We start from the raw sequence: 25,175 nt of genomic DNA, 5'->3' as shown, positions 1-25,175 counted from the left end.
TGTGTTTCAGAAATGACATGCCCTCTCTGAAAACAACTGTTTATTGGGTGTGAAGCCGAAGTGTAGTGAAGGAGGGGTTAAAATTCTTCCAGCGAGTGTGAAATTGACAGCGATGTGCAGGTAGAAGTCTGACGAGTTGTCAAGAAATAGCAAAAACTGACCTCGATATTGGCGGATTCAAGATGCAGTTTTCATTGTGCAGTTGCATGGATCCTGGCTCCGTAAGATCATTTGCAATTTAGGTGACATTCAATGATTATATATGCATATATGTTAGGCTCTGTTCACATATGCGTAGGAGACTCCGCATTGAGACCCCCACTGATCGCTAAAACGAAGCGGCAGAAGCGCTCGGGTGAACGCTGAGCCCCTTGGTTTCTGATCGACTTTTTCATAAAGCTGATGTAGTGATGTACGGGCTCATAGACTTACCGTTACCTCGGCTTTCCGAGAAAAGTCGTTCAGAAACCAAGCGGCTCAGTGCTCTCCCGAGCGCTTCTGCCGCTTCGTTTTAGCGATCGGTGGGGGTCTCAGTTCTCAGACCCCCCACCGATCAAAACTTCTGACATGTCATACGTTTTCTGAAAGTTTAGTTACCCTTTAACTTGTACTCCTGCTTATTTACAGCCTGTATTATACTCCAGAGCTGCATTCACAATTCTGTCAGTTATTACTTTAGACCTAAAGATACCCTCCCCCCAATCTAATGAGTGTTATGCCTACATGCTGTAATATTTTCAATAATAAGAAAATGGTTTCCATTATTGAAAGTATATTTCCCTTACATTAATCGATGAGTAAGGCTTTAGTTGCACTGCATCTGTAGTGTACGCTGGACACAAGCGCCGGAAAATTCTCCCGACGTATATGCTGAATGTGTTCATAGTCCACTACACCGCTCAGTACGGTGGAATCTTGCAAAAAAAAAAAAGTACGGCATAAACTTGTTTATAAAGGGAGCCAATAGGTACGCCATAAAGTTGTATAGCAGTACAGGTCAATTTCTGCATGTGATGGTCAATTTTCGCCCATTATTTCTGCGTGTTTTTCTCCACAGTGTGTTCACACTTTATGTGGACAAACCCTAAAGGGTCACTCTCACTTCAGACATTCATGGCATAAATGATATGGGACCCCCACCTATTGGGGTGTGGTGGGGGTCCCCCATTAAAGTTTATGGGAGTTCTGAGCACCGTTGCGGTCCAGGTCTACAGTAGTTTGTACATTTCTAGTTCATGTTCCTGTCACTTTGGTCATTGTATTTAGTAGTCGCTTTCTTTTGTCTCATCACACCCTAGATTAAGAAATAAATCTTTTTTAGGTCCTGTATATGGGAGACTGAGAGTACATCCAGTAAATGGCTCTAGTGGGAGTTGTAGTCCTCAAATATCTGTATATACCGATTCTGTAGTTTACTTTACATTTCAGAACTTGTTGTATAGAATTGGAAATCATATTCAAAGCCGCAAGTTTCTGTGTTCTTCTGTACATATTTATATAGCAGGTCTAACCCCCATGTGGCAGCCAGCAGCAGGCATGTGTACATGTATATACATGCAAATCTGCAGCGGAGGAATGTCATCTGCACAGAGCACACCACGGCTCCGAGACGTGTCCTTACTGAGTGTGGGCCGTGCGGTATACAGCCCTGTGCCATTGTATATTGTTCGGAGACTTCATACCAGCTGATGAAACTCGTGCATCTGCGGGAACAGATCCCTGGAGCAAACTAGCGGGATCCAGAGAATGCCCACTGGTATTTGACTTCAGAGTTGACTTTTCTCTGTGAATAACGTTCGGTCGGTCATATATTGCAGTACTGCAGGTTTCCAGGTTCAGCAGGGTGACAACTGCTGCTCTGAGCCAGCAATGTGCTCCTAGTGGTTGTCACTGGCCATTGCATAGTAAAGTGACATCATTGTATTGATCAGCGTTACCATAGGCGGTCGGTGGATTCAGTTTGAGGAGGATTATTATCCGACGTGGCGCAACCAGTGCAAACATTTCTTGAGTGCGCCCCCTGTTTCCTGAATTTTTTCATACCCTCCAACATTTTAAAGTGGCCACAATAACCTCCACCCCCATGGATGCCCCCCATAGTACTTATCTCCTGGGCTGCATTGGGGCTCTTCACTGCGTCTGACGCTATGGGGGCGCCAGGTGCAGCTGCACCATTTTCTCTATGGTTCAAGTGACCCTGTTTTTTTTTGTTTTTTTAGCTCATATACTACTGAGGTCCCTGATAGGATTAAAGCTGTACCAAGCAGCTCCTTTAAACGGGTTAACAAAATGGCATGAAGAAGGGGACAAGTGGGGACCTGACGTCGCCTATGCTTAAGGTCCTTTTACACGGCCTGATCTGGGCCGCGAAAATGATCGTCGAGACAGCTCATTGAACGGCGCTTGTTTGCTACTTTTGCAAGGATCAATGATCGGTTATGTATGATCGTTACTGCGATCGTTCGTCCCCATACTTTTCCATCATGTCATCCGCGCATCTCCCCGATTTTATTGGCCCGTGTAAATACATGGCAGATAAATGTTAGTCACTGGCTGCTGACTTATCATTAGACCTAGTCCACACGAGCGTGTCCGACTTGCGTCAGCGAAAAACAAAGTGTTTCATGCATATGAATGTCCGTGTTTCATCCATGTGGTTTCCGTGTGTGCTCCGTTTTTCTGAAAGCACTTCCTGGTTTCGCTGATTTATTTTTTTTCCTAAATTTCTTTAGTAACTGTTTAGTTAAAAACGGGCACCACATTGAAAATGCGTACTGTAATGCACTGTAAAACCGCATGCATATATTAAATAAAAGCTGCAGTTTCTATACGGTTTATTTACCGCTCCTAATTGTATAACTTTTTTATGTTGCGTTTCTAATACAGTTTTTATTATACAATTCTCTATATTTTATTTTATTTCACTGCGTAATCGCAAAAAAACCGACCGTTTAAGTACAGTTTTCACCATTAATGTCAATGAGGTAGAACCGCGTATGACCCACACCAGAAATGTTGGCCCTCTCGATTTCTAGGTGTGAATATTGGTTTTCCTGGCTACGCCGAAAGGGCTAATAAGGGAAAAAACGGCATATGTTTGTTTAGCGGATGTGGTGCTATTTCCAGTCCCCTCTGTATTTATTGGGCACCGTTCCACTTCTGAGTTCATCTTTTTATTGGGTATACGGTATAATCTAAAGGCGGCTGTTTATGGATTGTTGTGCCGGACACATGAACGGCCACCTCTACGTTCAGTCTACGACCGCCTTGTCTGGTGAAATTGACGGCCTTTATTCTTCCGATAGCTGGGGTGTCCCAGAGATGGGACCCCAGCCCATCAGATATTTATTTGCATATCCTGTGCATATGCAGTAAATATGTCAGATGGCAATACACCCACATTTAAGCAATTCTTCCCCATAAAAAAGGAATGTATGTATAGGATCAATAAGTCACCACGAAGTATGAGCATTTGGGTCCTTTTGCAAGCGAAGATAAAATGAGCGCCTTTATTAGTGGGCCCGTAATGTTCCCAAAACTTGCATTTATATGTTACAATAATCGTGTTCGTTCTTGCGATCGCTTTTCTTTCCTCCTTTCTTGCTGTTTTCATTACAAATGACAGGCAGAGGCTTTTACACGGGCCAATGATCGGGCAAACGAGTGTTCATTCGAACGTTTATTCCTGATCATTGCCCTGTGTAAACAAGGCAACGATCAGCCGATGAGCGAGCAAACGCTTGTTCATTGGCTGATCTGCTAGTTTATGTGGCCAATAAAATGGTCGCTAGTCGGCAGCACGTATCCCTGTCTAAGCGGACATGCGCTGTCAACATGATGGAAATGTATGGGGACGAATGATCGTAATAACGATCACTTCTCCCCATACATAACCGATCATAGCTGCTTGTGATAGAAGCAAACGTGGGCCGATCAATGAGCTACCTCGGCGCTCGTCTTCACAAAGATGCGATCGCTGACGAACGAGGGATTTAGTGCTAATCAGTCGCTCACTGCAGATGTTTACACTGGACAACGATTGGGAACGTTCGTTTGATCTGACGATCGTTCGGGCGATTGTCGCCCCGTGTATAAGGCCCTTTCGAATAGTTTACAGATTTACATAAGACCTCTTTCCCTTTACGGGCATCGTTTATAGATCACAAAACCTGCTTGTGTGAATAGACTTTTTTTTTTCCTGAAATCTTGGAAACTTTTTCTAGTGAAAACTGAAGTCACGAGTCCCCTTTAAGCAAAGTCACAACATATGCAAACCCTTTCCATCCATATGTAAAACCGTTCTGCAATTTGTGCCTTATGTTCCTGTTTGTTTGACTTGTTTTCTTAGAGCCGGCTCTATGTGATCGTGTATTTTCGGGCTGATTACCTTTCCCCATTGCATCGTTTCTATTCTTTGATGTGTGGACTTGCATTCTTCTTGTATTTTTATACTGCGAGGTTGTATTGTGTTGCGGTCATATCTGTGAACCACTTGACACCATTTCCGTTCCATTTATAAAGCACAAGGAAAGCAATGCTACAAGGTAAACTTTTATATCCACAACTTCCTAATAAAACCCTGCAGTGGTTTACAAAGCTGCGTTTACTGGCGGTTTCGTTTATGTAGTTGATTTGTTGATCCCTTAGTTCCTATAGGAAGGGTTTACACGTAGTGGTTATTGTTACACCAACGCCTGTTTGTAGGTACAGTCACTACATGTAAATGGTCATGGCGGTCCACAACTGGGAGTGCAACAGTCTACACGAGTTCACGGCTGGATGATCCATCGGAGCCTTGTTTTGCCATTGCAAATGAATACATGCTGTGAAAACGCTGAGAATCCCTTTTGCATTGTGCATTATTGTTGCTTTTCCCTGGTGTGCGTGATCCAAATGGGAAAAGTCAGGTCAGCAGCCCTCTGTTCTGATTTCCTGTCTCATTGGATTGAACTTTTCCTGCTTTTCCAGATGTCCGCTTTTTATCACTATCATTTACATTCATAGTGACACATAGTGACGAACTAGAGGCTGTTGGAAGCTAAGGTTCTGAGATTTTGCACTAGTTTTTAAAAGCAAATCTGGGTGCAATTACCCACACTTTTGCCCCATCATTTTTGCTTAGGGCGTAGAAGTAGATGTTAAATGGGTTGTCCAGTCCCAAAAAATTGATGGCCTATCCTAAGGATAGGCCATCAATATCTGAACAGTCGGGGTACCGACTCCCGAGACCCCGCCGATCGGCTGTTTAGAAGGGGCTGCGATGCTCGTACGACCGCTGCTTCCCCTTAATTTTATTTACACTTGTAGCAGCGGTTCACAGTATTACAGCCTTCTTCCATTAAAGTAAATGGGAGAAGGCTGTAATACTGTGAACCGCCACTATAAGTGTCGGCGATTCACAGCAAGAGTGGGTAAGGAATGAAGGAGCAGCAGCGATCATAGGAGCGCCGCAGCACCTTCAAAACAGTTGATTGGTGGGGTGCCGGGAGTTGGACCCTGACCGATCAGATATTGATGGCCTATCCTGAGGATAGATCATACATATTTTTGGGGACGGGACAACCCCTTTAATTGTATTTGGTAGAACTGTGTAGACTACCTTTTTATTGGCAGATCCTGCTGATATCATTTCGTCATGATCCACCGCGTTCACATAGATATATTTATTACAGTCGGCTTCATGTAAAATCCATGTACATGTGAAACCAGGTAGGAAAGTGAATAAACACAAGGCACTGGGGCCAGCACCACACGGGAATCCTGGCTCGGTGTGGGATGTTTGTAGTATGTATGTCCCCTGACATAGGGAGGAGGTGGATAGACAGGGGACTGGACATCGGAGAGGAAGGTGCTAAACCTGCTAGTAATATCCTGTGCTGACTCCACAGGAACCTTCGGCCCGCACTGCCCCTTCCTGCTCACACAGCCCTGACACAGGAATTTCATTCACTTTAGTGAGGGATGACCGCCAGTTACCCACATGTCCTCTGCATCGCCACAGTGTACATACAAAGAGTTAAAGCTTTATATATATAAAATCTTTTATCTTATACAGCGGTATGATTGCAGTTCGGTTGTCCCGATTATGTTTATGTGGAAAACAATAAGATCTGTACAATCCACATCTGATTGGATCTGATGAAGCAAACCCGATAGTAAAAATAATATGCTTGCAGATGGCGCAGTAATATTTGCTACGGCAGGGACAATCCGACTGCACAGCGTTATTGACGGAAGATTACACAATAGGTGTCCATGTAAATTCTGTTCAACCATAAGGCCGGGATCACACACACAGTTTTGATGCAGTTTTTGGCTTCGTCTTTGAGCCAAAGCCAGAATTGGATCTAATAGGAAGGAAAGGTATAAAGAAAAGACTGATGTACCTCCTTCCTTTTGTGTCCTCTTGTGTTTGGCTAATAAAAACTACAACAAAAACTGCATCAAAACTGCGTGTGATCATGGCCTAACGGTATATTCTCACAGTTCAGTTTTTGAGGCCATAACCAGGCGTGGAATAAAAAAAAAAGAAAGAGAAGTAGAATCTTTCCTATATTCTCCCCCTCCCTCTACGATCCACTTCTGGTTGTGGCTTTGATAACTGCGTAAAAAACTGCACTGTGTGAATAAGGCCTGTCGTACTGTTCCAGATATGATTTTATGTACAGCACTGAGCTCATATGTGAATTCAGTGATGTGATTCATTATGCGCAGTTTATGTATGTGGTAAAAATCCAGCTTTTTGTAGTGCTCCCCGCCTTGCAGTATCCTGTATGATCCCATTGTGAGGCCGGTGAGATGATGGGTGTAACAGGTGCACCTAGCTCTTCCTACACATATCTCTATGTACTATGCTCACACGCCCTGCCCGGCTTCATTCCAGGGCCGCGCATCCTACCCCACCATCATTGTCTGTGCCTGCTCACCCCAAATAATGTGCTCATGTGTGGCCGTGTGTGTTTTATTGTCACCCACCTAGACATGTCAGCTAATCCCAGGTCACGGCGGAGATAACGATCTATTCCTGTGCATGGGGTTGTGTGTGCGCTCGTGCTTTTATCCTTCAGCCAGTAAATCTAAGCTGGATGAGAGGGAATATTCCAGATATTGTTATGTTCTACATGGACTACGAGTGAATAAGTGCGTCCATAGAAAAAATAGATAAGAAAAATACTGTGTTTGTGTGTATGTGTGATAGATATATATTATAGTTATTTATTTATATTGTTAGTTATTTATTTATATTGTTATAGTTATTTATTTATATTGTTATAGTTATTTATTTATATTGTTATATATATTTGTAAATATTAATAAAAGACATATATTGGAAATACAACCCTCAGTCGCAGGGTCCTGATGAGTGTAGATGTATTTGTGTTAGAAATGGCCTATTACTTTTATGTAAAGTCTAATCACATGAAATTTCTCTTTGTGAGTCATTCTGCATATGAAGAATATAGAAAGCGGTCAGTATTTTATTACAGATAGGAGCAGTAGTTCTGTAAAAACTCATGAGACACAGCGGTTCGTGACGGCGGTCCGGTCTGTGTGGTGAGCAGAAAAGGGCAAACCCGGTTTTTTTCTTTCCCTCCTGGAAGTCGTGTATACTTTGTTATGCTTATATTTTTTATAAAAAAAATAGAGAAAGGAATAAAGCGCCAATGTATACCGCAGCACTTTACAATTCGGAGGAAACCTGTACAGACAACATCAGGCAAAACTAATTATAAGGCCGGATTCATGTCCTATTTTTTCACACTTCACGCATCCCCCATAGACTCTAGTCTAGTCACATCCGAGATGCGCAACACCTGTGTGAATCTAGCCTTAGGCCGGATTCACATGAGCGTGTTCGGTCCGCGATATACGGTCCGTACGTTGGCTGCGTTTCCCGGACCGAATACACTGCAGGGAGCCGGGCTCCTAGCATCATAGTCATGTCCCTCGCTGCGGGACAACTGTCCCACACTGAAATCACATTTTCAGTACGGGACAGTAGTTCCGGCAGCGAGGCAGTGACACGTAGCGTGATAGATAACTATGATGCTAGGAGCCCGGCTCCCTGCACTGTGTTCGGCCTAAGGCTAGATTCACACAGGTGTTGCGCATCTCGGATGTGACTAGACTAGAGTCTATGGGGGATGCGTGAAGTGTGAAAAAATAGGACATGTCCTATTTTCTCACGGACCCTTCACACGGTCCATTGAAACAACGACCGTGTGAACGGCCACATTAAATTATATAGGTCCATGTGACGGCCGTTGTTTCAATGGTGGTCACATGGACGTTTAACGCGTTCGTGTGAATAAGGCCTTGGCATTGGTGTAGCGGTTGGTCAGAGAGGATGCTGCATTCAGGATGGATTGGAGAGGGGAGAGTACGATGAATATTTCTATGCCTCAGGTGTGTTTTTTAAAGGCCCTTTTACACCGGCCAATGATCGGCAATCTAGAGTTTATATGAACACTCGTTCCTGATCATTGCACTTTGTAACGATGAGCCAATGATCGAGCAAACGCTTACTCATCAGCTGATCAAATCTTCTATGTAGCTAAATAAAATGATCATTAGTCGGCCGCACATCTCCCTGTGTAAATAGGAACATGATCTACTAACATGATGCAAATGCCTGGGGACGAGTGATCGTAGTAACAAGCGCTCATCCTCATATTAAACGATTATTGCTCCGTTTAAGGGGAGCAACGAGCGCCGATCGACAAGCTGTATTGTGGATCAACACTGGTTTTTTTCAAGGTGGTGATCGCGGTTATTATCTGCCAGTGTAAAGCCACCTTGTGGGTATCTTATTGGCAGTTGTATTCCCTTGTCGTAAGTTACCAGCAGAGCGGTGCCCTTAAAGGGGTGTTTTCGTAGATAGAAAAAGAAAACATTTTAATGATTAAATAATACATTTCTCAAAATGTTACCCTCACCGCCAGATCCTCAGCCGCATCTCTGGTTACACTCCTGTGCAATGAGGTGTCAGTCATAGGGATGACGTGTATCGTGAGCTGGGCCCGCTGTAGTGGCGTCGCTATGGTTCACACATTGCAATGGTCCGTGATTGGCTGGCCTGCTCACGTCACAGTATCGCGCAGGAGCGTCAAGAGATGTGGCTGGGGAAAGATGAAGAATTATGAGTGCGAACTGATTCATTCCAACTACATCTAGCAATTATCGGGTGTAAATGATCCAACACATAAGACGGATCCCCTGCCAGTTATGTCAATGGATACGTGACAGCCGCAGCCAATCGCTTCCTGCATCGCTGACGTCACACCCCAGATTGGTCGATCAGATCTTTGTAAAATTGTAACATGGAAACTCGGCATTTAGCTAACCAAAAAAAACAAACCCAAAAACTGTGTCTCTATGCCTGTACTTGGCCATGAGAAGTGTTGTGAGGTAATGTGCACAGTGTCCTCTGATGGGTTAACAATCCCGGCCCACCTCGCCCACTCCCCCTCTATGGTCTTTGTCTTGGGTTTGTATGAATAATTAATTTCAGCCTCCCACTTCTGTCAGGGTCTTTGTGTTGTGTTTGCAGTGCGTTGTATTTTCCCTGTGGACTCCATCCCGGAGTTGTAAGACTTGTGTCGCAGTCCTTGTGAAGTTCTTTTACAGTCTGTTTTAGGGAGTTGGGGACAATTGGCAGCTTGTATAGAGTGGTGGTACATGAGGGCTAGAGAATTTACTTCAAAGGGTTCAAGGGTTTGTGCCAGCACTATTGTACTTGTTGGGACTCGCAGGCCACAGAAATTCTACTCCGAAGGGCTTTGTATGGACCCATTATTCACACATGGTGGACACAACCATTCTGATAGAGGAACCTTTATCAACGGGACCTTTATCAATAAAATGTTCACCAGGCCTCCGTTGTCCATGTTCTCATATAGCGTCAACCCAGAAACCGTCTACTTGTAGAGTATTTCATACATGGGTAGACCAGTTAATATGGACTTAAGGAGCCATTTCTACCACTAGTTATAGGCACTGTGGACGCCTGGCTCTTGGGATTTGCTGATCCTTTGTTCTTTGCACCTTTTTACTGGGTCCAGGATTAGAATAAAGGGTCAGTTTGTTTCGGGGAACAGCGCCACTCTTGATGGTGGACTGTTTCTGGCATTGCAGCTGATCTCTTCACTCCAACAGGGATGATCTGCAATACCAGATGGACAAGAGGGGCCCTGTTTTTGTGTAAAATGTAGACTTTTTAAAAAAAATTCCGAACAGCCCATATAAGATGTCTTACAGGCCTCCAATTTCTCTTCCCTTGGCATGATTTGGTACCCAATCGTTCTATCCCCCCTTATTTTTTTTTTAATGTTATCCTCTCTCCTCCTCTTCAAATGTCCCTGTGATTTGCATTTAGTGAGAACATGTTTAGGAAGGAAGGAAACGTTAGAAAGACGGAAAGCCATAGAGAACAGAGAGCGAGGACTATCTACGCACAGGGACATAAGTGAGTGACAGCGAGTTATGCACGGGAAGTGATAGTGATTCTAGAAACTTTCTAACTTTTCTTTGCTGGGCATTTTTTGATCACTGAACCTTCATTTGCTCTTATCGGACATAACTAACGGATTTTCTGACACGTCCCATCCCAACAGTCCTAGCAGTGGGACTCACAGTTGTAAGGGGCACCTTTGCCATTCTTACCTTGCACCTGACATGGCCTGGCAATCTTTGTGTGAGTCAAAATGACATCTTGGACAGTTAAATGCAAAGCCTGGCATCCATAGATAAACATTCTGTGTGCCCCCACAGACAGACCGTGTCCCGAGCAGACAGTCTGGGCAGTGCTGATGGGCAGGTTACCCCCCCCCCCCCCATCGGGCAGCCTGCCCCCACTTGTGCTGCTGTCAGCTTTGGGACTGGTGAGAGACAGTAGGGGTGTAGAGGGGGAGAGGCACAGGCAGGGTGGGGTAAGGGCCCGTGGCAGCTGCCTCACAGGCGACCAGCAGTTTTCCCCTGTGTATGTCTGGCTGTGACTCTCTCTTTGTGCTCCGAGGATCGCCCCCTCCGATGGTTGTGCTTTTCTGTTGTGCTCTCCTTTTTTTCTCTTCTTTCTTCCATCTATCCTTCCATTTTTTCCCCCTGTATCCTTACCAGCTGCCAGTCTATTTGTTTTCCTTGTCCTGCGCTCACTTCCATTCAACGGCCCATGCCTGCCTGTCTCTTCTGTACGACAGCAGATCTGTCACTCAGATAGCTGATCCTTGACATGCTGTTTTTGCTTTGTGTCTGAACGTGTCTCTATTCCGTCACCTCCTTCCACCCCATTACCAACTCTTCTCTTTGCTTTGGGAATGACTGTCAAATGAAGACAAGGTTAGGATAATGGGAGACATTCGTGTCACATTCAAGTGGAATTTACATTTTATTAGATTATGCCTGTCATGCAAAGAAGCGTGTCTGGCCCTCAGGGGCCAAACTGGTGCTGGGAGAAGGTAGTAGGAGTGGACTGCAGTTCACCAGAGCCATGTTGCATTTGGCTTGCAAGCTCAAGGAATGGAGAACGAAAATCGGCCACGCTTCCAACCAGGACAAGGGGTTCCCATTGGGGTATGCAGCAAGGGGTAAGATGCATGGCCTATTAACACCTTAATAGCTGAAATATGTGCGGCTGTGTATTTACACAGTCTAATGCTGGACTAAAGTATGCAGACAATGTCTAACTGAACATATATATATATATATATATATATATATATATATATATATATATATATATACATATATATATATATATATCCTGGCAGAGTAATGTGTAGTATGTGGAGCGGCATGGTGCTACTTATAGACCGTCTCTTAGCAATGCAGAATATTTGGTCTCTGTATATATGAGTCCAGGACCGTGCACATCTTTCAGCACTGGGTATTTCGGAGTTTCGGGGCCTGTAGTTTCAGGACGGTCAGCTATGGTTTTTTGTTTTTTTCCCTGCAGCGTCGGCTTCCACTTGGATGAAAACAGCATAGTTCAGGGAGATTAAGTTTAGGAACTGCTGATCGTTGCACATTGGCATTCTTGGGGATGTCTGAGCGTGCTGCTCCTCTGCCAATAGTCCGTATACAGAAGTATAAGCCGGCTATAGGTGTGACGTCTTCTCACATGACCAGAAATTACATTTTATATTAGATTTTTGGATGATATTGGATTATTGAATGTCCTAATGACCTGTATCTGGAAATAAAACTGTATAGGAAAGCTAAAAACAAACACAAAAGGTGCACATAGGGCATCACCCTGGTAATAAAGAAAAAAAAAGTAAGGTTATGCCAACATGAAGGCGTTGTGCTCACCCGAATAGTATTGGGGCTGGAGTGCGTCCTGGGTCGCTGATTACCCAGGGTATGTTAACCAGAAGTAATAAAAGTGGACTATTCTTTGGCGCTGCCCATGATGCGCAGGAGAAGAAACCCTGTTGGAGCGACACTTGAAACTTTTAGCAAGGTTTATTTTCCTATTGACCACGGGCAGTGCCAAGGACTAGTCGGCATTTTTCACTTTCTTCTGATGTATCTGGCACTGACATGCGCGATAAGTCCCCGTGATGCGCATTAAACATACGGGTGGGTCGTGGATTTTCAGTACACAATGAAGCCTCTGCAACTTTACTTTCTGCATTAGGATTATAAATTTAGGTTATGAGACATTCATTAATTTATTTAAAGGGATAAATAATCCATATGATCCAATAAATCTTTAATATAAATAAAGCGCCCATAAATATTCCTACCGAAGACATTTACAGATAAATACACAAGCAAATGCGCCTTGTGTTGTAAGATGAGGGTCTTGGGACCCTCATGCTCTTATTAGATGGGGATCCATCAGATGGGACCCCCACTTATCAGTCATATATGGCGTATATACAGGATGACTGTCAGCAATTGAAAATATATACTACAAGAATTGAATACATTTTGGTTGTTTGTTCCCATTCATTTGACATGATGGCATTGGTGGGGGTCCTTCCATGGGGCCCCCACCATCATGAGGCTTGGAGACCTTTGAATGCAGTCTTTGGGGTTCCAAGCTCAAAGACCGCCATCAATACTATTTCCCGACTTATCTCTATGAATGTCAAAAGATCCTTAAAAGGGTAACTAAACTGTGTTAAAAAACATGTGAGAAGTTTTGAAAGATGAGGGTCCGAGCTGGGAGACCCCCGTTAAAGCGAAGCACTCAGGTGAGCCTTGTGCTGCTTCGTTTCTGATCAGCTTTGCTCAGAGCAGTTTACAGGCTCAGCAGAAAGTCTATGGGTCCGTACACCGCTCGCTCGGCTTTCCGAGGAAACTAAGCAGCGCATCGCTCCCCCGAACGCTTCTGACGTTTTATTTTAGCTATTGGTGGGGGTCTCAGTGCTCGTACATCCACCGATCAAAACTTTTGACATGTCACTATGATAAGTCAAAAGTTTTGTAAGAGTTTAGTTACATTTAAGGCCTTCTTCACACAGTGCAGATTGGCTGCAGATTTTACGTGCATTTTTTAAGGTAAAACCAGAATCGGATCCAGGAGAGCAGACCTGTAAGGTCTTTCATTATATATTTCTTCATTTTAGGTTCTGTTCCTGGTTTTGGCTTAAAAAACACATGCAAAATCTGCACTGTGTGAACAAGGCCTAATAGCAGCTGAACATATTTGTTCTCTTTGCCCATCCCGGTATCTCCGCTTCTACAAAGTGACCTTGACTGACAGAGGCATGTCTTTGATAAACTCTTATAATCTTTTGGGTCGTTACAAAATGTGCTCAAGTATTTACTAGAACGTTCTTGAACTTCACTCAGAATTGAGAAACTTCACATTTTTCCTCTGTTTGTTGATTTTGTTTTTCATTAGTTTGAGAATTTAGGTCATGCTTTTGTTTTCGGAAAACCACATTAAAAGTAATGTCCTGATGCAGTCCACTAGCTGGGGATGGTAAGGAGGAGAGGGGGTGCACATGTCCTGACGTGGGGTTTATAGGCAGCTCTTCTGAGTGCGGGATCTTGATGGGTATGCTGACCAGAAAATGAGCAATTCCAAGGAATTCTGTGCCTCCCTCTTCCAAATATGTTCCGGTCTGTGTTGTCGTACGTAGAATGCAAACTAAGGCTGGATTCACACGAGCATGTTCTGTCCGTAAAGGACGGAACGTATTTCGGCCGCAAGTCCCGGACCGACCACACTGCAGGGAGCCGGGCTCCTAGCATCATAGTTATGTACGACGCTAGGAGTCCCTGCCTCTCCGTGGAACTACTGTCCCGTACTGAAAACATGATTACAGTACGGGACAGTTGTCCTGCAGCGAGGCAGGGACTCCTAGCGTCGTACAGAACTATGATGCTAGGAGCCCGGCTCCCTGCAGTGTGGTCGGTCCGGGACTTGCGGCCGAAATACGTTCCGTCCTTTACGGACCGAACATGCTCGTGTGAATCCAGCCTAAAGATTATAGAGCACAGTCCTCAACATTTGGTACATATTCCTCTGCAATCACTATACCAGTCTGGAAGAGATTACAATGTTCACCGTATTTCATAATCCTGCGCAGATTATACTGCTGGAAAATGTTCCCCGCTCTGCCCTTAAGTACACGGTATTCTGTATTTTATATTTTCATAAAGATTATGGTTTCCTCAGCCTGTTGTAGATTCCACTGACTGTATGTCACTGTGTACTGTGCCTGCTTAATTTACAAGATGGTGGCGCTGCAGAGGAATGGAAGACATGTTGCCGGGTTCCCATGCAGATCACCGCTGATTGATGGTGGTCCGGCAGTGGGACATCGAGCAATCTGCTCATCATGGTGGGGGTCCTCTTTTTATAACTTTTAGGCCTTATTCACACGGACGTGTCTGTTTTGCGCGCGCAAAAAACGCTGCGTTTTGCACGCGTAAAAGGTCTGTGTCATCAGCATATGGTGCGCGGCTGTGTGATTTTCGCGCAGCCGGCATCATGATGACACTCTGGTTTTCTGTTTTCATTAATTTCTTTTACTGCTGTTGCGAGAATCACGCGTGGCATCCGGAAGTGCTTCCGTGTTCCGAGCGCGATTTGCACGCACCCATTGACTTCAATGGGTGCGTGCAGCGCGAACAATGCACAAATATAGGACATGTCATGAGTTTCACGCAGCGGACATATATGTGCGCTGCGGGAAATTCACTGACAGTCTGAATGGCCCCATTCATTAACATAGGTCCATGCAACGCGCGTAATTTCCACGTGCGTAGCACGGACGTATTATACGTTTGTGTGAATAAGGCTTTGTAGAGGTTTCTGATATCTGCAGTCAGTGAAAATAAAGGCCCTTTTGCACTGGGCAATTATCAGGTAGACAAGGGTTCATATAAGGCACGTTGACGATTATTTCCCCGTGTAAACAGGGCAGCGATCAATAGATGAACGGGCAAACACTCGTTCGTCTGCTGATCATATCATTTTAAAAACTGAAATAGTGAGACGCACTGCCGACATGATGATCATGTATGGGGACGAGCGAGTAACCGCTCGTCCCCATACATAGCTCCTTGTGACAGGAGCAAACGAGCGCCGATCGATGATCCGCCTCAATAATCGTCGTTCGTTCCACTGGCCAATATTGGCCGGAATAATAGAGCCTTAAGGATAGCGCCAATGGCTTGTTTCCCTTACCGCTCACCGATTGTAAAAAAAACAAAACAACTATACAGGGTGGTAATTTTCTTTTGCGAAATTCCTTTCTATTAAAATGTTCGACCTTGCTTTTCTGTACAGTAAAAGAAAAAAAAGACAAGTTTCCGGTGCAAAATAAGCATTTGCCTGGCCCATTATAGGCTATGCACACATTCAGGATATACATTGGGAAATGAGCGTGCCCCAACGGCTTGTTTTTCATGCATTTGGCTGTACGTGTTGCGTCAGTCTGGTTTCTGTGTGTCATCCGTTTTTCTCGTCTGTGTTTCTCCTCTGCAACACTTTCCTGGTTTTACTTCTTTTCTATTTTCTGCATTTCTTTGCAACTGATGTGTAATAAACGAACAGCACACGGATGTCATCCGTGTTTTTCACGCACCCATTTAATTCTCTAAAGCAGACCAGAATGGGACACGCAGTGAGTTTCACACAACAGACACATGCTCCGTGAAAAAACACGGATGTGTGAATAACCCCATTGAATTGCATTGGTCAGTGTGCTGTCCGTTATTTAAATGGACAGCACACGGACGTGAAATGCGTTTGTGTGAATAAGGCTCAAGAAATAGTGAATGTTGTCATATTTCAGTAATGGGGCTGACCGCATTTTAATATGGCCATAGTCCAGTATAGGATACGTAGTCAGTATAGAATACACAGTCTGGTTTAGCGTGCACAGTCCGGTTTAGGGTGCACAGTCCGGTTTAGGGTGCACAGTCCGGTTTAGGGTGCACAGTCCGGTTTAGCGTGCACAGTCCGGTTTAGCGTGCACAGTCCGGTTTAGCGTGCACAGTCCGGTTTAGCGTGCACAGTCCGGTTTAGCGTGCACAGTCCGGTTTAGCGTGCACAGTCCGGTTTAGCGTGCACAGTCCAGAATTTCCTCAGCCTTGAGCTGGATGCGTTGCCCCTTCTATTGCCCTGAAATTCCAGTTCCCGGCCTGACAGACCACACTTGTTCATAGCAACTTGTAATTATATGCCCTGTTTTTCTGCTAGACATAATATTGCTTTTGTCTGTCTAGTGTAGAGACAGTTCTGTAAATGTTAACATTGTGGTAAAACACGTATGTGTATATATCCATGTATACATTACACCAAGCACTTATACAAAGTGGGGTGCAGCGGGGGTCATAGTACCCTGCATTTATTTTTTATTCTACACGAGCAGCATCTGGTTGGTTGCTATGGTTTTATTTGCAGTCGTTTCTATACAATTTCACCTGCTTTGATGGTAAAAGCTGAATGTAGATCTAATGATTTTCCCTCTTATCCAATTTTTTAGGTACCAAAGACACAATAAAGATTTAATTCCTTGGGATAATGTATCAGATATATGAAATTTTTTTCCTTATCGTTGCTCGTATTTGCGATATGTGTCATCTTACAATAATCTGTGATTCATATTGAACGCATTGGAGGGGTATCCAGCTTGCGCTATATGGTTGGCATCGCTGGATGCAGTAGTTGTGCTCATTGTGGTATTATTATAACTTGGTGATTATTCATACTGGACTTTTCAACAACCTGAGATCGGTTCAGAGTGGCGCACTAAGGGTTACACAGTGTTTGGGTGAATGATTGTAGTACATGCTGTTTCTTCAGGTATGCAGTAATGTTGTTGGGTTACTTGTGCCATAGATAATGCTTAAAGGGATTGTTATAGGTAATTCTTTACAGGATGATTTTGGGTAGTACTGCCACACTGCGCTATTCCTAGTTCAGGGCCAGGGGGCGGTGCATGACACACACATTCAAAGAGAGAATACCTGTCAGGCACCGCCCCCTCAGGCCTGCACTAGACAAAATTCAGTAGCAGTTTTTACTGGATTGCCCCTTTAAGGGCCTTTTTCACGCAAACGCATGTATTTCAATGGGGCCATTCACATGGCCAGTGTTTCAACGGACCGTGTGAATGGTCTGTTGAAAAATAGTACATATCCTATTTTCTTCCGTTTTTCGGACTCAAGTCTATGGGGATCTGTGAAAATGGGTCTCACACGGGTGAAACTCGGACTCAAAACGGCCGTTTTTCAGATCCGAGTTTTCCCACGTTCATGTGAATAAGCCCTAAGGCTGGGTTCACACTGTGTTTTTCGAGTGTATATCGAAAAAGCTCCGGTACGTGCTAGATGTCTCGGTAGGGGTTCATTAGTCAGAGACCAAAAGAGTGTAATTTTGGCTTCCTTCTGGCCGGCAAAAAAATGAAGTATGGAAAAGCGCAGTAGACAACGCTATTCCATCCCGTGGTATCCTGTAGCCGGGGTAGTTTATGGGCGATGGATGCCAACGTATGGCATCCATCACCGGCATCAGTTTAAGGGTATGTGCACACACACTAATTACGTCCGTAATTGACGGACGTATTTCGGCCGCAAGTACCGGACCGGACTCAGTGCAGGGAGCCGGGCTCCTAGCATCATAGTTATGTACGATGCTAGGAGTCCCTGCCTCTCTGCAGGACAACTGTCCCGTACTGTAATCATGTTTTCAGTACGGGACAGCAGTTCCACAGAGTAGCAGGGACTCCTAGCATCGTACATAAGTATGATGCTAGGAGCCCGGCTCCCTGCGCTGTGTTCGGTCCGGGACTTGCGGCCGAAATACGTCCGTCAATTACGGACGTAATTAGTGTGTGTGCACATACCCTAACAGATATGTAATGCGCTTTCCAATTGCTTTTCGTGATATATCTTTTAACCAGATACCATTATAGCTTATGGTTGACTGATGCGTTCATCGGATGCCTAAAGGTGGCATCAGTCACCCTACAAGCCATGATGGCATCTGTTTAACAGACACATTTTAAAAAAACTGACAATTTATCCGTTAAACGGATCCCATATTATCCTATGGATGACATATGCCACTGTTAGGTCCTGTTCACATCTGCGTCGTGTCATTCCGTTCTGTTCCGTCAGAGGAGCAGGACAAGGGAATACCGGAAGCAGCGGTCCTGTTGCACCACGGACACCACCGGCAGCTGACGGAACTTATTGACTTTAATGGGTTCCGTCGGCTTTCTGTGGGGTGTCTGTGGTTTTGGCGAATACAGTAGCGCAGCATGCTGTGTTATTGTTTCCAGGAATCTCTGCCGGATCTGTGACGGAGGCCCCTAATAGAACATCCAACGCAGATGTGAACAGAGCCCTAGGCATCCGTCACAGTCTTTGTTTAAAATATATGTTGAAAGCTTTTCCCGGCGTATACGTTAATCAGGGGACAAAAACGCAGTGTGAACTTAGCCTGAGTTGCTTAAAATAGAACTTATTTAGCCGCATATTGCCCTTATAACACTGCTAAGCACACAGTTCCCCCATAATAGCGCCAGGTGCCAATGTGCATTCACATGCATCTTCTAAGACCTGCTGTGATACCTGTGATCAGATGAGAGAACAGGCTCCGGTCTCATGATGGCACCTGTCGTCTTCTCCAGTAGGACGCTGCTGTCTTTTTGAATTATCTGGACAGCATGGGGCTGCACAGGACGACATTGCGGGCTGCATGTTGTGTACCCCTGGTGTCAATGCTCTATGTAGAGGTTTAGGTTCCCTCTAATTCTGGGGGTACAGTGGTGCTTGGTTGTGGTGTTGTGGGTTTAGCTATTTTTAGGCTGAATGTATGTGGCCGGCTTACAGTAATACCTCCAGTTCTGCAATATTTCTCGTTTTTGTGGTTATTTTCCGTTTATACTTTTGCGTGTTCTTTGTTGCGGTCGTCATTTAGCAGTGTCCGGTGGTGCAGATAACCGCACTGTGTGTATGTGGAGCGGTGTGCGTGGCCTGTGTAACCTCCGCTAATCTCCTGCTGCTTTCTTTCCTGATATATCCCTTCAGCGGCTGACAGTGCTGTGCAGATCCTAATCATCTAATCTTTCTATGAATTTCTGAGCCACAGAGTCTGTCCCTGGCACAGGCAGCAGAGAGTTGTGTGACATAGTGTCTGCCCCGCACCGTCACACACATAGCAGAGTTGTGCGCGATGAAGTCTGTGTCCTAATGCCATCACAGGCCTGGTCCGGTTGTACAGGGAGAAGAGCTGTGAATAGGCCTGGTAGACATATGGAAACCATTTACGCCATCAAGTACTCCCTGTAACATTTTACCGCACAATGTTGTATGGCTCCATGTATTTTCATAACTCAATCACATTGACGAGACACAGCTGTATGACAAGGAGTGTTATCATAGTACAGTGACACTGACAGCACAGAGCTGTATGACAATGAGTGTTATCATAGTACAGTGACACAGCTGTATGACAATGAGTGTTATCATAGTACAGTCAGAAAAGTATTATTCTGTACATGTTGACATTCCGGTCATCATGGCGGCACAGAGTCTGCACAGTATTATCACATGAAGACAATATGTGGTTTATTTAGAATTACAATGGAAATAGATCTGGGGGCGGTGACGCAGACATTGTACATGCCACCATAGTGAACTACAGTCAGATCTGACGGACATGGGCACTATTTTTCAGAGCGATGTTGTGATACATGCCGCCTGCCACTATGAATGTGACTGGAGCCGATGTGATGTGGAGAATGTGACAAACAATGACATACACAGAACTGAACTATTCTGAAGGAGCAGAGCCGGAGAACATGGAATCACTGGACAATAGACCGAGCCGCGGCCTGTGGTGATGGTGCTTGTCCTGTAGACGGGCTGTGGGTGGGTGCAGAAGGCGACTGTCTCTGAGGGTCTCATGTTTGATCTCTGATGTCTCTTCTTATGGCAGGTCCAATGTAAAGTTTAGAGGTTTAGGCAGCATCTCCCCCGACCTCCCCTATATGTGGCGATGTCATTGCTGCCGTGTGTGGAACGGTACAGCTGAGATGAACGTCCCCCTGGTGAATTATCGGGGGTCTATGGGTCTGATTGGGGGTCCCATTGTTATACGTATACCCAGCCTTATATAGCATGAAGCTGTATATACTACGCGCCATATAGATCAGATCACAGGAAGCTGTATACACCCCACCCCATGTAATGTAATAGTACAAGCGGAGGATTCCTTCCATGAATGTGCTGGACGTGTGGGTGTGATCACTGCTGGTATTGTGTCTGATATTTGGGAGGGGACATTCACATCTCAGGGGACAGGGCCACATGACTGACGGCAGAGATCTTATAATGTTTGTGTATCAGGGTGATAAGACAGGGCTTCTATGTGTAATGATATCATTTACGGAGGCGTGGTGAAAGCCGGGGGTCCAGCTAACCCCCCTCCCCCCTTTAATGTCTGTTAGACGGTCTGTGCCAGTCGGGCATTGTTCGCAGCTGTGTCCTTTGGGCCCGCTCTCTTTCATTACCCCCTCCCATATAGATCAGCTGTATGTGGAATTGACTCATTTCCAGGATGTCTCGGTCTGTCACGGCCCCAGCCCCCCCAAACATGTCATCATCACAATGATATGTTCACACGGCGAAGGTAAAGCGGTTTATAAAGAAGCAAAGAATCCATGAAATAGATGTAAATATCATTTGATTCTCAGGGATTTTTTATATAGTATGGAGATCCAGTTTCGCATATAATATATATATATATATACATACATAATCTATCATCGTCCAGATGAAAATATGCGGCTGTGTGTGGATACCCAGTTCTTCTGGATTAGAAAATAGGGTCTGGCCCCCCCCCCCCAGAAACTGCGCCACTCAGATCCATTTGAGTCATTGGGGCTGAGCTGCAATACCAGACACAGTCCATGGACAAGAGTGGCGCTGTTTATGGAAGTGGACATATTTTTGTTATTTAAAGTTATACATTTCCTTGCCATCTCATCTGATCAAGTTTCTGCCCAAAACATAGATGATCCCTGCTTAGTATTCAACAATTATATTACCTATACGTTATCTGTATCCCTTCTTGGTTTCAGAGCGCGCCCCAGTGTGTACTGTCACGTATGTAATTGCCGGTTATTACAGGAGATTTGTAATAGAAATGAAAAGCAAATTGCTGTAGGTGAAGACAAGTGACGCAGCGTCGTGTTTGATGTGCCCGCTGTATAGTGACGCAGTATATATTGTCACTATCTTTCTTTCTTTTGTGTTTGCAGGCCCCCTTAGCTCCACAAGATGGGGGTCAATTCAGTAATTCCCCTCCTCCTGAAGAGCCCTTTACTTGGGTCGGACCGAGGACATTGATCATCAGGAAGAACCGGGAAGGATTTGGCTTCACTCTACGCCATTTTATTGTGTACCCACCCGAGTCGGCAGTACACGGCTCACCGCAGGTATAACTCTACCCACGTACCCTCATACCGTATGTATTGTTAGAAATGATTGTTAAAATAGGGAAAAGTAAATTGCCCAAATGATGTAACGGTTTCCCTTGCAGAACCTTTACAGCTCTTAGTGGACAGTACAGTCAGGATGCCCTCGGACAGTGACGGTCAACCCCATTTTGGGTGCCTCAGATGCAGCCCTTCATTCTGTCCAAGGCCTACACGGGTAACCGATGCTGGGTGACAGGTGCTAATGGCAGGCAATACAGTGCCTATAATAGCTGTCATCCATCTTTCTACAGATCCTGATTGGCATGTAACTCTCTTGTTATACCTCACTAAATTCCATAACCATGCAGAATAATATGCCCTTCAGTGTTGTGGAAAGCTGGGTGACAATTCACCTGGACACTGTAACGATTGCTATATGTGGTGGTCACCCCTCATCTTCTAGCAGCAGCATGGACTGTGTAACGTCCGTGCTGCCGGCGGCTCATAACTCCAGCGGGAAACAGCGTCCTGCTCGTCCCCATGGCTCCCGTATCCAGAACGGCCGCCAACGCTATAGAATCCGTTCTGCATACGGGAGCCACGGAGACTAGCAGGGCGCTCTGTTTCCCGCTGGAGTTATGAGCCGCCGGCAACACGGACGTTACATAGTCCATGCTGCCGCGAGAAGCAGAATCGGTAATACAAGTGATTTAGAAAAACGGTTAGGCTGGGTTCACACGACCACATTAACGTCCGTAATGGACGGACGTATTTCGGCCAGAAGTCCCGGACCGAACTCCGTGCAGGAAGCCGGGCTCCTAGCATCATAGTTATGTACGACGCTAGGAGTCCCTGCCTCTCCGTGGAACTAGCGGCCCGTACTGAAAACATGATTACAGTACGTGACAGTTGTCCTGCAGAGAGGCAATGACTCCTAGCGTCGTACATAACAATGATGCTAGGAGCCCGGCTCCCTGCACTGTGTTCGGTCCGGGACTTCCGGCTGAAATACGTCCGTCCATTACGGACGTTAATGTGGTCGTGTGAACCCAGCCTTATAGTGCGCACTCCCGCTGTTCAGTGAAAGTGGAGGTATGGTTTAAACTTATTTTTCAGATAGATTTTTTTATTTTATGGGGATTCTCCTTAGTCAACTACTACTTGTGATTTTACTGCTAATCCACCATTTGGATAGATTCAGCTCATTGGTTTGCAACTAGATCAGGATCCCTGACATGGTAGATATTGGGTGCTGGGAATCCACTGATCACTAGAACGAGGGGCTTTATCTCGTCTATACTTTACATTTTAAACCCATACGAAAATATGGAATCTACTGTTAAACATCACTGTCTAATATACTGGTGGCGAGCTCGGCTTTGAGTATTTGGAGCTAAACGTCTTCCCTTTTTCCCTGCAGGAAGAAAATGGCGGCACAGGTATGTGACCCATATGGTGTAGATCTGGTGTGTAGGAATACGGTCTCTGACCTGGTGAATATGTAGTTCACATTGGTCAATAAATCCCTCTGTTTGTTTCACTTGGTGAATTAAATGAAGATGCAATTTGGGAATTTCTGAGTTACGTATATACAAGATCCCATACGGGACATTAGATGTATTCTTGAGTTGAATCTTTAGGGGTCTGTCTCTGATGCCCGTATACACTGGCTGCTACGGACAACACCACGGCTTCGGTTTGTACTTGGTTACACAGTGTAAATTATACAAGAACCTTATTAGTCTTGACTATCTTACAAAATATCATCTTCCTCCTTGGGCCGTGTAATCCCTCTCCTACAAGTCTTCCTTATTGTGCTGTATTTCAGAGTATCCCTCTGCATCCGGTCGTCTGGAACCAATGGACACCATCTTTGTCAAGCAGGTGAAGGAAGGTGGCCCTGCACAGCAGGCTGGATTGTGCACTGGTGGGTGATGGGATGAGAGAGGGGAGAATGATTATAGTCGTAGAAAATGATAATGTAAGAAAGTATTATTTATTTCCAGCTAATTATATAGCGCCAACATGTTCCACAGCATTGCACACTCAATGCACATCCATGTAGCAACTGCCTCAGGTTTGACTTTAACATTTTTGCCGCCTGAGGTGCTTGTTTACTTAATAATTCTTGCTCTTACATTGCTCTAATCCATATCACATCAGGTGTCATCTTTGTTGGGGGGATGAATCTAGATTTCTGTTTTCTGCTTGACAAGCTGTTTATGTTTTTCAGGTGACCGACTTGTGAAGGTTAATGGAGAGAGCATAATTGGAAAAACATACTCGCAAGTCATTGCCCTGATACAAAACAGGTGCGACATGGGGCATATTGATGGGTGTGGGTGGAGAGGGCATAACCATAACAAGTCTGACACACCGGAGTAAATGAAACCGTCTGACTGGAATTTTGCATAATAGATTTGTCAGCAGAGCAATGGCCGCACTCGCCTAAGGACTTTGTATAATGATGCTGTGTTCACGTTCATGGTCCCCACTGCCCGGGGATGGCGTGTACAACGATTCTCTGAATAGAACAGGATTAAAGACTTGAATGCAAATTTATTTATTAGTCCTAGCGACATTTCAGACCTATAGTAATTCACCTGGCTCCAATGAAGCGGATGGTTCCTGGTCTGAGAGTAGATGAAGCCGTCAGACTGGAATTTAGTGTATTCAACTTGTTACATACCGATTTCCTACAACACCGTTTTGTTTTTTCCCCAGTGATGATGTATTGGAACTCTCGATTATGCCACGGGATGAGGACATTCTACAGCTGGTAAGTGCCACACATGGCATCCTCAAATGCATTAGCTGTTATAAAAAAATAATAATTTTATATATACATATATATATATATATATATATATATATAGACAGCATATTTAGAAATCCTAGTGTGTGTGTGTATATATATATATATATATAGCAGATATAAAAAAATAAATAAAATGGCGACAGCACCCTGCAACACTAATGCCACCTAAACCACTAAATATAAATAGATATGCACTAAAGCTAAATCTACCTACAAATAGGGAGGTTCTTAGTGCACATATATATATATATATATATATATATATATAGTTATATGACGATTATCTGTATGAGCTTGTTTGCATTGAGCTTGGGATGTGCAGTGGTAATTTTAAATAATTGTGGGTCCCAAATTATTTTTGCCTCCACCTTGCCCCATCCGCCATCAACTCTAGGAGATATGCTTTCAACCCACTGTTTATATTGCATGCCATTACCACATTATATGGAGTCTCAACAGGTTTGTAA

At 44.6% G+C, this 25,175-nt stretch overlaps 1 protein-coding gene across 4 annotated transcripts in view; it reads left to right on the top strand.

The window, feature by feature from the left end:
• The window catches only part of ARHGAP23 (Rho GTPase activating protein 23), a 77,652-nt gene that overhangs the window by 17,497 nt on the left and 34,980 nt on the right, over positions 1–25,175 (top strand). The window contains exons 1-6 of one of the 4 annotated variants that reach the window (XM_075845819.1): positions 11,303–11,582; positions 21,732–21,908; positions 23,311–23,329; positions 23,719–23,817; positions 24,124–24,202; positions 24,615–24,669. In XM_075845819.1, the coding sequence (XP_075701934.1) occupies positions 11,394–11,582; positions 21,732–21,908; positions 23,311–23,329; positions 23,719–23,817; positions 24,124–24,202; positions 24,615–24,669 (618 nt within the window). In that variant the 5' untranslated portion in view covers positions 11,303–11,393. Of the gene's footprint in view, positions 1–11,302; positions 11,583–21,731; positions 21,909–23,310; positions 23,330–23,718; positions 23,818–24,123; positions 24,203–24,614; positions 24,670–25,175 lie in introns of those variants that run through there. The other 3 variants (XM_075845817.1, XM_075845816.1, XM_075845818.1) reach the window with 3 other exon arrangements.

The sequence above is a fragment of the Rhinoderma darwinii genome, chromosome 13, assembly GCF_050947455.1.
Source record: "Rhinoderma darwinii isolate aRhiDar2 chromosome 13, aRhiDar2.hap1, whole genome shotgun sequence".
Taxonomy (NCBI): Eukaryota; Metazoa; Chordata; class Amphibia; order Anura; family Rhinodermatidae; genus Rhinoderma; species Rhinoderma darwinii.
The sequence above is the reverse complement of the archived record's forward strand: the minus strand, read 5'-3'. Positions and strand labels throughout refer to the sequence as shown.